At 46.5% G+C, this 13411-nt stretch overlaps 1 protein-coding gene across 2 annotated transcripts in view; it reads right to left on the bottom strand.

Moving 5' to 3' along the window:
• Nucleotides 1–98: 98 nt before the first annotated feature.
• Nucleotides 99–13411, bottom strand: part of LOC115147153 (trafficking protein particle complex subunit 13-like) — a 30415-nt gene continuing 17102 nt past the window's right edge. The window contains exons 3-13 of one of the 2 annotated variants that reach the window (XM_029689199.2): nucleotides 12788–12887; nucleotides 10770–10854; nucleotides 10524–10651; nucleotides 10240–10312; nucleotides 9738–9782; nucleotides 9329–9346; nucleotides 7493–7620; nucleotides 7019–7217; nucleotides 1505–1605; nucleotides 1098–1245; nucleotides 99–402 (exon numbers count right to left, since the gene is read on the bottom strand). In XM_029689199.2, the coding sequence (XP_029545059.1) occupies nucleotides 295–402; nucleotides 1098–1245; nucleotides 1505–1605; nucleotides 7019–7217; nucleotides 7493–7620; nucleotides 9329–9346; nucleotides 9738–9782; nucleotides 10240–10312; nucleotides 10524–10651; nucleotides 10770–10854; nucleotides 12788–12887 (1133 nt within the window). In that variant the 3' untranslated portion in view covers nucleotides 99–294. The remainder of the gene's footprint in view (nucleotides 403–1097; nucleotides 1246–1504; nucleotides 1606–7018; nucleotides 7218–7492; nucleotides 7621–9328; nucleotides 9347–9737; nucleotides 9783–10239; nucleotides 10313–10523; nucleotides 10652–10769; nucleotides 10855–12787; nucleotides 12888–13411) is intronic. The other variant, XM_029689200.2, reaches the window with a different exon arrangement.

The following is a 13411-nucleotide window of genomic DNA, read 5'->3' as shown; positions in this document are numbered from 1 at the left end:
TAACCTAATAAAAAGCCAAGGGGTCTGAATACTTTCCGAAAGCACTGTGAATAGTGCACTATACATGTTTTTATAGTGAAAGCACAACCAACCATGGATTAAATCACCGCTTTTATTCACATTTAAAATCCAGATTTTTTTTTGCAAAGAAAACATTAAAAACATAACATCTGTTAAAACATGATAACCTTGGGGTGTGTACTGTAAGGTGATAGTATAGGTGCAGAGTTTGGAAGTTGGTGCATGGAGATTTGAGATTTATAGTGCTGGGTTCTAGAAGGGTCTGGGAAGGTCTTAGCTCTCCCGGCTCATGTATGGACAGACCACACACACCTGTGCAACGTCATCGTATTCATACGTCCTCTTCAGAAATGTGTCGGTTAGTCTCAGGCCGGATATACTCTGAAATATAAGAAAATGGTAATTAGTTATGATTATTATCAGTAATATATTTTGAACATAATAAGACATCATAAAGGGTCATATGCTTTGTGGGTAACACTATAAAAGCATCCAGGTATGATGCATTGGGATGCAGTTACAATGCATTGTAAAACTTGTCATGGAGCATTTATGACCCCATTTAGGCCAATTGAATGTTTAATGGATTTATTGTCAAGGCGAGTAAATAAAACATTGAAAAGTGGACCTTCTTGCTAAAATACTATAGCAAACGTAGTTCAACAGCTAGTGACCTAATCAACAGATTGTTAGCCTCTTGGGGAAGATAAAAGAGGCAAAAGGTCAGCCGTGAGGAAGTTCTGTCTCTCTCTTTACTGGGGGCTTGAGGACATTATCTGCTATAATATTGCAACTTTTTTCATTTTTCAGATGCCATTTTTATTTTGGGGGAAAAGTGAAGCGGGGCATTCGTTAAACATGTCATTAAAATGATTTGGCCTTATAATATCTTTTAATCATCTCACAATGACCACACACTAAATAACAGCCAGCTTGAGGCAGTTGAAAATGTTATGGATCGAGGGACATAACATATTATAAGCCTTGTAAAAAAGACAAAACAAATACATGCTTGTGACAAGTATTAAAGCTTGATACCTCTCTGCTTTAACCAAGTATTATAACTTTAGAAATACCTGCAGTCCCTGGACAGAGGAGAGGAGTTTGAGGGGCAAAGCGAGTGAGGCACTGGGGCTGACTTTGCCTAGCTGTCTCCCTGATACACCACACCAGTGGATGGAGCAGGTGTTACACATCTCCAGCACCAGGTCCATGGTCCTCTCACTGCAACAACACACACAACCAGCCTGGTTACACATCGGTATGTTCTTTAGCCATCTGACTATCGGTTGTCATTCCTTCTTGTACATGAATGAAATGGCATGACAATGACAGACAGGGGAGTAGACTAAAGCATATAGAGATCAGTACATGCGTATAGCAGAGTTGAGGTCAATTCATTTTTAATTGAATTCAGTCAAGTGAATTGAAACGCTATATAACCCCACCCCTGGTGTACAATAATATTTGAGTACAACTATACCTGCAGTTGGTGATTTTACAGGTGATGTCGAAGGGTTCCTCCAGGTTGACGGTGTCTGGGATCATCTCCAGCGATAGCCTGACGTCTCCGTAACCTGGAGCCTGGTGGCGACAAGGGGGGGAAAAATAAATACCTTGATGAAGGTTGACTGAGACCGAAACGTTGGTACATTTTCCCCGATTTACCGCCTACAATTTTGGACCGATTTTCTTCGTGTTAGAAGGGCATCATCTGGGTCCAGGGCATCATCTGGGTCCAGGGCATCATCTGGGTCCAGGGCATCATCTGGGTCCAGGGCATCATCTGGGACCAGGGCATCATCTGGGACCAGGGCATCATCTGGGACCATGGCATCATCTGGGACCATGGCATCATCTGGGACCAGGGCATCATCTGGGACCAGGGCATCATCTGGGTCCATGGCATCATCTGGGACCAGGGCATCATCTGGGACCATGGCATCATCTGGGACCAGGGCATCATCTGGGACCAGGGCATCATCTGGGACCAGGGCATCATCTGGGACCATGGTATCAGACCAGGGCATCATCTGGGACCATGGCATCATCTGGGTCCAGGGCATCATCTGGGACCATGGTATCAGACCAGGGCATCATCTGGGACCATGGCATCATCTGGGTCCAGGGCATCATCTGGGACCAGGGCATCATCTGGGACCATGGCATCATCTGGGACCAGGGCATCATCTGGGACCATGGCATCATCTGGGTCCAGGGCATCATCTGGGACCAGGGCATCATCTGGGTCCAGGGCATCATCTGGGACCAGGGCATCATCTGGGTCCAGGGCATCATCTGGGACCAGGGCATCATCTGGGACCAGGGCATCATCTGGGACCAGGGCATCATCTGGGACCATGGTATCAGACCAGGGCATCATCTGGGACCAGGGCATCATCTGGGACCATGGCATCATCTGGGACCATGGTATCAGACCAGGGCATCATCTGGGACCAGGGCATCATCTGGGACCATGGCATCATCTGGGACCATGGTATCAGACCAGGGCATCATCTGGGTCCAGGGCATCATCTGGGTCCAGGGCATCATCTGGGACCAGGGCATCATCTGGGACCAGGGCATCATCTGGGACCATGGTATCAGACCAGGGCATCATCTGGGACCATGGCATCATCTGGGACCATGGTATCAGACCAGGGCATCATCTGGGACCAGGGCATCATCTGGGACCATGGCATCATCTGGGACCATGGTATCAGACCAGGGCATCATCTGGGTCCAGGGCATCATCTGGGTCCAGGGCATCATCTGGGACCAGGGCATCATCTGGGACCATGGTATCAGACCAGGGCATCATCTGGGTCCAGGGCATCATCTGGGTCCAGGGCATCATCTGGGTCCAGGGAATCATCTGGGACCAGGGCATCATCTGGGACCAGGGCATCATCTGGGACCAGGGCATCATCTGGGACCATGGTATCAGACCAGGGCATCATCTGGGACCAGGGCATCATCTGGGACCAGGGCATCATCTGGGACCAGGGTATCATCTGGGACCAGGGTATCATCTGGGACCAGGGTATCAGACCAGGGCATCATCTGGGACCAGGGCACCATCTGGGACCAGGGCATCATCTGGGACCATGGTATCAGACCAGGGCATCATCTGGGACCAGGGCATCATCTGGGACCAGGGCATCATCTGGGACCATGACATCATCTGGAACCAGGGCATCATCTGGAACCAGGGCATCATCTGGAACCAGGGCATCATCTGGAACCAGGGCATCATCTGGGACCAGGGCATCATCTGGGACCAGGGCATCATCTGGGACCAGGGCATCATCTGGGTCCAGGGCATCATCTGGGACCAGGGCATCATCTGGGACCAGGGCATCATCTGGGACCATGGTATCAGACCAGGGCATCATCTGGGACCATGGCATCATCTGGGACCATGGTATCAGACCAGGGCATCATCTGGGACCAGGGCATCATCTGGGACCAGGGCACCATCTGGGACCATGGTATCAGACCAGGGCATCATCTGGGTCCAGGGCATCATCTGGGACCAGGGCATCATCTGGGACCAGGGCATCATCTGGGACCATGGTATCAGACCAGGGCATCATCTGGGTCCAGGGCATCATCTGGGTCCAGGGCATCATCTGGGTCCAGGGCATCATCTGGGTCCAGGGCATCATCTGGGACCAGGGCATCATCTGGGACCATGGTATCAGACCAGGGCATCATCTGGGACCAGGGCATCATCTGGGACCAGGGCATCATCTGGGACCATGGTATCAGACCAGGGCATCATCTGGGACCAGGGCATCATCTGGGACCAGGGCATCATCTGGGACCATGGTATCAGACCAGGGCATCATCTGGGACCAGGGCATCATCTGGGACCAGGGCATCATCTGGGTCCAGGGCATCATCTGGGACCAGGGCATCATCTGGGACCAGGGCATCATCTGGGACCATGGTATCAGACCAGGGCATCATCTGGGTCCAGGGCATCATCTGGGTCCAGGGCATCATCTGGGTCCAGGGCATCATCTGGGTCCAGGGCATCATCTGGGACCAGGGCATCATCTGGGACCATGGTATCAGACCAGGGCATCATCTGGGACCAGGGCATCATCTGGGACCAGGGCATCATCTGGGACCATGGTATCAGACCAGGGCATCATCTGGGACCAGGGCATCATCTGGGACCAGGGCATCATCTGGGACCAGGGTATCATCTGGGACCAGGGTATCAGACCAGGGCATCATCTGGGACCAGGGCATCATCTGGGACCATGGTATCAGACCAGGGCATCATCTGGGACCAGGGCATCATCTGGGACCAGGGCATCATCTGGGACCAGGGCATCATCTGGGACCATGGCATCATCTGGAACCAGGGCATCATCTGGGACCAGGGCATCATCTGGGACCAGGGCATCATCTGGGACCATGGTATCAGACCAGGGCATCATCTGGGACCAGGGCATCATCTGGGACCAGGGCATCATCTGGGACCAGGGCATCATCTGGGACCAGGGCATCATCTGGGACCAGGGTATCATCTGGGACCAGGGTATCAGACCAGGGCATCATCTGGGACCAGGGGGGACCATGGTATCAGACCAGGGCATCATCTGGGACCAGGGCATCATCTGGGACCAGGGCATCATCTGGGACCAGGGCATCATCTGGGACCATGGCATCATCTGGAACCAGGGCATCATCTGGGACCAGGGCATCATCTGGGACCAGGGCATCATCTGGGACCATGGTATCAGACCAGGGCATCATCTGGGACCAGGGCATCATCTGGGACCAGGGCATCATCTGGGACCAGGGCATCATCTGGGACCAGTGCATCATCTGGGACCAGGGCATCATCTGGGACCAGGGCATCATCTGGGACCAGGGTATCATCTGGGACCAGGGTATCATCTGGGACCAGGGTATCAGACCAGGGCATCATCTGGGACCAGGGCATCATCTGGGACCAGGGCATCATCTGGGACCAGGGCATCATCTGGGACCATGGTATCAGACCAGGGCATCATCTGGGACCAGGGCATCATCTGGGACCAGGGCATCATCTGGGACCAGGGCATCATCTGGGACCAGGGCATCATCTGGAACCAGGGCATCATCTGGAACCAGGGCATCATCTGGGACCATGGCATCATCTGGGACCATGGTTGAGGCCACTTTAGATTGCACTGTGTTTTGTACTTTGTTAAATTTTCCGCTTTTTGTGTTTTTGGGTGGTCGTTTGGTTGATACGCAATTTGTGACGCAATTGTAGGCCAATTTGGAAACCGTGTAGAATGACTGCATTTCCCAATTGAGAATATATTCAAATCAAATTTTATTGGTCACATACACATATTTAGCAGATGTTATTGGTCACATACACATATTTAGCAGATGTTATTGGTCACATACACATATTTAGCAGATGTTATTGGTCACATACACATATTTAGCAGATGTTATTGGTCACATACACATATTTAGCAGATGTTATTGGTCACATACACATATTTAGCAGATGTTATTGGTCACATACACATATTTAAGTATGTAAATATTATTAAAGTGGCCAGTGATTTCATGTTTAGGGGTGGCAGGTAGCCTAGTGGTTAGAACGTTGGGCCAGTAACCAAAAGGTTCCTGGATTGAATCCCCGGGCTGACAAGGTAAAAATCTGTCGTTCTGCCCCTGAACAAGGCAGTTAAACCCACTATTCCCCGGTAGGCCGTCGCTGTAAATAAGAATTTGTTCTTACCTGACTTGCCTAGTTAAATAAAGGTAAAATGAATATATAGGGCAGCAGCCTCTAAGGTGCAGGGTTGAGTAACCAGGTGGTAGCCAGCTAGTGATGGCTATTTAACAGTCTGATTGCCTTGAGATAGAAGCTGTCTCTCAGTCCCAGCGTTGATGCACCTGTATTGACCTCACCTTCTGGATGGTAGAGGGACGAACAGGCTGTTGCTCGGGTGGTTGATCTCCTTGATGATCTTTTTGGCCTTCCTGTGACATTGGGTGCTGTCGGGCAAGCAATGTGCCCCCGGTGATGCGTTGGGAAGACCGTACCACCCTCTGGAAAGCCCTGCGGTTGCAGTTGCCATACCAGGCGGTAATACTCCCCGACAGGATGCTCTCAATTGTGCATCTGTAAAAGTTTGTGAGGGTCTTAGAAGCCAAGACAAATTTCTTCAGCCTCCTGAGGTTGAAGAGGCGCTGTTGCCCCTTCTTCTGTGTGGGTGGACCATTTCAGATTGTCAGTGATGTGTACGCCGAGGAACTTGAAGCTTTTCACTGCGGTCTCGATGTGGATAGGGGCGTGCTCCCTCTGCTGTTTCCTGTAGTCCACGATCAGCTCCTTTATTTTGTTGATGTTGAGGGAGAGGTTATTTTCCTGGCACCACTACGCCAGGGCCCTACCCTCCTCCCTGTAGCTGTCTTGTCATTTTTGGTAATCAGGCCTACTAATGTGTCGTCTGCAAACCTGATGATTGAGTTGGAGGCCTGCGTTGCCACATATGGGTAAACAGGGAGTACAGGAGGGGCCTGAGCACACACCCTTGTGGGGCCCCTGTGTTGAGGATCAACAAAGTGGAGGTGTTGTTTCCTACCTTCAACAACTGGGCGCGGCCGGTCAGAAAGTCCAGTTGCACAGGGCGGGGTTCAGTCCTAGGGCCCCAAGCTTAATGATGAGCTTGGAGGGTACTATGGTGTTGAAGGCTGAGCTTTTGTCAATGCTGCGAATACAATCATCTTGAGCTTTGCTATTTTCATTGTAATTCTCCAATGAGTCACATTCGGCAACAGCCCAGGTATGACTGACAAAAACAATGACAGCATCAACACCACCACTCAACATCTCCACCAATACTAAACATCTCCACCACTCAACAAATAACCACAAAGACAGCATTGAGACAGAGAATGTCCTGTTATGCAACAACCATACTGTATACTGTGACTAGGAATCATATACTCTTAACTGATAATGTACGGGTACCATTCTCTGTAGCTGGCTTGTCTGCAGCCTTCCTCTTTCTCCTAAGTTGGTCTTCCACACAATGTCCAGTTTGCCGATCACCGTCACGCCCTTGATGATGCCCGCCTTCTCTGCAAACTCTGGCTTGGGCTTCAGACAGTAGAGATACTGGCGCGTGTCCATGGGCTGCAAGTAAGACATCTTCCCAAATGTAGACGTTCTGGAACACAGTCAGGGTGGAGAACTCTGAAAACCTATTACCTTTGACATATAGTGGGGGCGTTTCCAGCTACACTGACAAAACCTGGCCAAGTGAATGCTGTATTTTGTAAGCAGCATAGTTTCCAAATCAGAAGTCATACAGCTTTCCCTTTCTAAATGTTTTAACAAAAAAAAAACAGTAAAATAACAAAGTACTGACACTAGAAACTCAGTTCCCCTTTATTTTACTGCACAATCAAAACAAAGCTAAAAATGTGTGTGTGTCTCCCTTACCCTTCGTCCTCCACGGTGTTGAGCTCGGCGACGTTGTACATCATGGAGGGCTCCAGGGACACTTTCTCCATGAACATGGACGACGTGGTGATGTTCTGGATCTGGGCCTCCAGGAACACCTCGTCTGTCTGGGGTCAGGGGTCGGCGCTAACGTTAGACGCCAATACTAACTAGAGGAACACCTCAAAGGATCTAACTGGGCAGCACTTCGACTTCAATCCCCTTTCAATGTACTTATATTGGCCACTCAAGGGGATATTGTAGATTTAATTTGGGCCTAGTGTGTGTCACATTTTTCTGCTCACATGTAATTTATACAGGTAGAATCTGGAAAACACCACAAAGTACCTGTATAATTTAGGCATGTACTGTATGAATGCGCCTGAAATGTTACACATTAGTACCCCAGTAAGACAGGGTTTTTGTTTCTTTGTCAGCCCTATGAAAAATCAACCAGTGGGGCCCAAATGGAGTACAAAAGTCTGCTCAGTTTACCTTTGAGGAGTGGATTAGTACTGAACTGAACAGAGGAGTGCTCCGAGATTAGTTCATGCCCTATAATCCAAAGGCTAGTGATTAAGTAGGGACCACAGTCAGTAACATTCTGCCAGACTGGGGTTGTTGTTACAGCACCTCTACTTCCCATCTCCCATGCCGAGCCTGACCAGTCATCCACCCCACCCAAACCCTCAGATCTGAAACATCTCAAATAGCACCTTATACCCCATGTAAGTGCAGCTATTTTTGGCCATAGCTTTATGTGAACAATGTTTCACTTGATCAGATCTATTTGGACTCTTGAAAGAGTTTCTTTCAGTTAAAAGAGTGAAATAAACATATACATTTAGAAATCAGATTTATAAAATCACCAACTCCATAAACATAATTCAAATGTACAGCCCTAAGAGATATCATTCAAATCTACATTCTGAATCCAATCATTCAAAAGAAGTGTTGAAATGGAAACCCCACTACAATCATACAGACCTAAGCATTTGCCTGAAATAGTACCCTATTCACTCTAGTGCACTACTTTTGACCAGAGCCCAAAGTAGTGAACTATATAGGGAATAGGGTGCCATTTCACAGCCCTACACCAATGTTGTCTAGGGCTGAGAAAGTCCTGTGAGAGATGAGTTAGCAAGAGGGAAAAATCATCGAAGAGGGAAAAATCATCGAAGAGGGAAAAATCAGAGCAACGGCAAAACAGTGGAAAAAGCATTTCATGGACTTTTATTAACGCAGCCTGATACCTCTGATTTCCTGGCGAAAAGTAATATCTCTCTAGTCCGGCTGAAACCAAACTTGAAATCTTCCTGACTTCACAGTCTGGAAAGTTTATTTGGATGTTTTCGGTATGATGCGTTGATATTGAAGGGGCCTGTGCTTTTTTTACTGATTGGTTCTCCTCCATGTCTTTCTCGCTCAAACACCCACATGGACAGCCCCACACAGCTCCCAATCGCTGCCCCCTTCCAATACAACTGTTGGCTTTTAAAATCCAAACAACTAAGAAGGTCTCAACCCCCCAGATTTGACTTCTTTTTGAGAGAGAGAACCAATCAAAGCTCAAGCCAATTTCTGTGCAAATATTGTACCATCAACGGGCTCTTGTCCAGAGCAGTGTGTCACAGCTCTCCCTCGCATCAGCCAGGCTACTGTACCATTGAGTTTTCTACAGGCTTTTATTCCCCACAATAGCGTGTTAACTTCCATGCATGCCTTTTAATTATTTTGCCTTTGCTCATTTCCTACAGAAAGAGACAGACATTGCTGCAACAAAAATGATTAAGAAAGCGAGGGTTAAGAGCAGTGAAAACAGAAAAAAACTATTACCACAGAACTGAGGTCACTCTAATGGAGAAAACAAAAACACAAGAGACAATAAACAAATGAAGGTTACATGTCAAATGAAAGTGACAATACATCTGATGCTCTAGTGAATGAAACTATGAAACAGTACTATGAGAGAAAATCTGCAAATGTTACTATATGAGTCACTAATGGAAAATGCCTGACCATGGAATGAAACACGACATACAGCAAACCATTTGTCAAATTAAAAACCAATTGCTGAATTGATAGTGGAAATTTATGGAGAAAAGATGTGACTATATATGAGTGAAGAAAAGTATGTTGACAAAGGTGGAAGGTTGAATACGCTGCTAAGGTGACTATTTGTCATTGTTTTGGTAATAAAACAGTGAGGTAAGTGCAGCTGGGAGAAAGAGAGAAACAAACATACCTCTGCATTGTAGAACTTGGTTTTGACGTCGAGCGGCTTCAGAACCTGATTGAGAAAACATTGCAAGCTAAATGATGCAAATGTCTCAAATGATTTCTCAAACGATTCCTCCATTCAACAGCCATAAAAATACAAATAAATCTTCCTTCACAACAACAACAAAAATATAGCCATTTATCTCTGGTAACAAAAAAATACTTAAATCCATGAGCCAACAAATTTGATTTAAAACAGTCGGTATATCTTATACAAAAAAGTATTACTGGAGAAGTTAGATTTAGTTTAATTGTGTGACTCAGAGTAGACCCCGTCTGAGACTGAGGATAGTAGGTAGTGAGATTGTTCGGTAGTCAAAAGCCAAAGCTAGTGTGCTATTGCCTTTTTACATTGACATTTTAGTTACTTAGCAGACGTGGACCAGTGACATTGTTCAGGGTTGAGGTCTGCTCTTCCAATATAACTCAGTGAGGGGGAATGGGAGAGTTCAAATAAAGGAACTCACCTGAAATTTGAAGAACTTCCTGAAGTACAGCTTCTCTCCAGCCTGTGTGGTATAACTGACTGCACAAACCAAACTGGAGTAGAGACACAAATTCTTTGCATTTTAGCACTCAAATCATCTCCTATGCATCTTTACAGATGTGTTGATGTACATCTGCCCCATAGCTGTGTCTCGAAGTGACACCCTTTCCCCAGAATTAATAAGAGCACTGATCAAAAGTTGGTTACTATATGGGGAATAGGGTGTCATTCCAGATTGACTCCATGTCAGAAAAGAAAACGTACATGTGAGTCCCAATCTCTTTGACTTCATGGTGGATGACATCATCAACGCAGGACTCAGGCTTCAGCTCTGTGACTGCGTTGTTGGACGCTGATAGGTTTAACCTCTGAGAGCTGGTCTGCAGGTCTGCCTGTAAGACATGACAAAAAAAAACAGAGGGATTTCACTTAAAGGAGTGTGAATAGGACAAGTGGATTCATCAGAGATGAAAGATGCTGCCATTGGATTGATGTAAATCTGCATTGTACCTTGACTAGTATGTCCTTGACCACCTGGCTGCTGTCATTGTGCACACTAACGTAACTTGAGAAGGTCTCGCCAAGGAAAATATTTCTGTGCAGAGGAAAGTTAGTACACAAGTCACACACACAAAGACAAGGGACTACACACAAAAACAATGCCCACTGAAGACCAGAAACAACACTTTTCTTTTCAGTGAAAATTATGAATGTATGGTATATATCTCCATATACAGTGCATTCGGAAAGTATAGACTTTTTGACCCCTTGACCTTTTATATTTTATTAAGTTAGTCTTATTCTAAAATGGATTAAATACATTTGTTTCCTCATCAATCTACACACAATACCCCATAATGACCAAGTGAAAACAGTTTGTGTGTGTGTGTGTGTGTGTGCAAATGTATTAAAAATAAAAAAAAACAGAAATACCTTATTTACATACATTTTCAGACCCTTTGCTATGAAACTCAAAATTGAGCTCAGGCAAATCCTGTTTCCATTGATCATCCTTTAGATGTTTCCAAAACTTGATTACAGCATTGAAGGTCCCCAAGAACACAGTGGCCTCCATCATTCTTAAATGGAAGAAGTTTGGAACCACCATGACTCTTCATAGAGCTGGCCGCCCTGCCAAACTGAGCAATTGGGGGAGAAGGGCCTTGGTCAGGGAGTTGACCAAGAACCCAATTGTCACTCTGACAAAGCTCCAGAGTTCCTCTGTGGAGATGGGAGAACCTTCCAAAAGGACAACCATCTCTGCAGAACTCCACCAATCAGGTGTCTGGTAGAGTGGCCAGATGGAAGCCACTCCTCAGTAAAAAGGCCCATGACAGCCCGCTTGGAGTTTGCTAAAAGGCACCTAAAGGACTCTCAGACCATGAGAAACAAGATTCTCTGGTCTGATGAAACAAAGATTCAACTCTTTGACCTGAATGCCAAGCGTCATGTCTGGAGGAAACATGGTGGTGTCAACATCATGTTATGGGGATGTTTTTCAGAGGCAGGGACTGGGAGACTAGTCCGGTTCGAGGGAAAGATGAACAGAGCAAAGTAGAGAGAGATCCTCGATGAAAACCTGCTCCAGAGCACTCAGAACCTCAGACTGGGGCGAAGGTTCACCTTCCAACAGGACAACGACCCTAAGCACACAGCCAAGACAACACAGGAATGGCTTTGGGACAAGTCTCTGAATGTCCTCGAGTGGCCCAGCCAGAGCCGGGATTTGAACCTGATCGAACATCTCTGGAGAGAAAAGTCAACGCTGTAATTGTTGGTGCGTCAACAAAGTACTGAGTAAAGGGTCTACTTATGTAAATGTGATATTTCAGTTAAAGTTTTTAGAAATTAGCAACAAAAAACAACATTTTTTTTCTTTGTCATTATGGGGTATTGTGTGTAGATTGATACATTTTAGAAATAAGGCTGTAATGTACAAGTGTGTAAAGTATAGGGGTCTAAATACTTCCCAAATGCACTGTATACTTCCACTACCAAAAATGGAGAACACCATTGTGTTCATGAGAGTCTCAGCATTCAATCGATTGGTTTCTAGGCCAAACCGTTTGGACGCTACAGACGTTTTTGTGAGAAGACCGATTTCTGGGATGTCGCATGGTCTGACAAATACCGCTCTAGCTCTGCTACCTTTCACCACAGAAGCAGAAGAGTGATGTCAGCGAAAAAGGTCAAGGGGTTACGAATTGCAACGCTGTTGGGTTTTTCACACTCAACAGTTTCCCCGTGTGTTTCAAGAATGGTCCACCACCCAAAGGACATCCAGCCAACTTGGCACAACTGTGAGAAGCACTGGAGTCAACATGGGCCAGCATCTCTGTGGAACGCTTTCGACACCTTGTAGAGTCCATTCCCCCGACAAATTGCTGTTCTCAGGGCCATATTAGGAAGAAAGTTCTAACTGTTTTGTACATTCAGTGTAAACTGCTAGTTGTGTGTGCTTCTCTAGACATTTCATCCTGTTCTATATACGTAAAAGGGTTCAAAAGGGCTGTTGTAGTGTTTATTACCCAAAGTTCTGAGGTAGTGTGAGCATCTCTCCCAGCATTAAAGCCTCTGCTCCTTTAATAGTGGATGGATCCTCCTTCATGAGCCGATCGAACAAATCTCCTGTAGAATGCACGCGCACACACAATCGTCAGGTCTCATCAGATTTCCCATCATGTTAGTTTTGTAAATGAAATATTGATGATCAATGTCAATATTCTAAATCTCTGAGTAAAAGGCTGCCTTCAGAGGAGCAGTGTGGAAGATACGAGAGCTGGGTGGCATAAAAACGATCACAATTTATTTTCTGTCTCTGAAATATAGTGTTCTAGTCGTTCATCTTGATTTACGGCTATGCCTTCATTTAATTTCTCCACCCTGGTATAAATAGCGTCCCTACCCAGAAGTGTCACTGTGATTTATGGGTTCTGTGGCGTTGGGTTACCAGCCCAGTGCTCACATTGCAGTAGGCAGGCCTCCAAAATGAAAAACACTCAATTATCATCGCGGGACAATGCATATTTATCTACATCACAACATCCATGTAAATGTGCTGGGGTTAGCCAAAAGCTAATGTGCACCCGTAGTCCCTGGGCAGGTAAGTGCCTTTACACATCACACTATACCAATACTCACTAAAACAATAC

This window comes from Oncorhynchus nerka, linkage group LG19 (genome assembly GCF_034236695.1).
Source record: "Oncorhynchus nerka isolate Pitt River linkage group LG19, Oner_Uvic_2.0, whole genome shotgun sequence".
Taxonomy (NCBI): domain Eukaryota; kingdom Metazoa; phylum Chordata; class Actinopteri; order Salmoniformes; family Salmonidae; genus Oncorhynchus; species Oncorhynchus nerka.
This window is presented reverse-complemented; position numbering and strand designations above follow the sequence as displayed.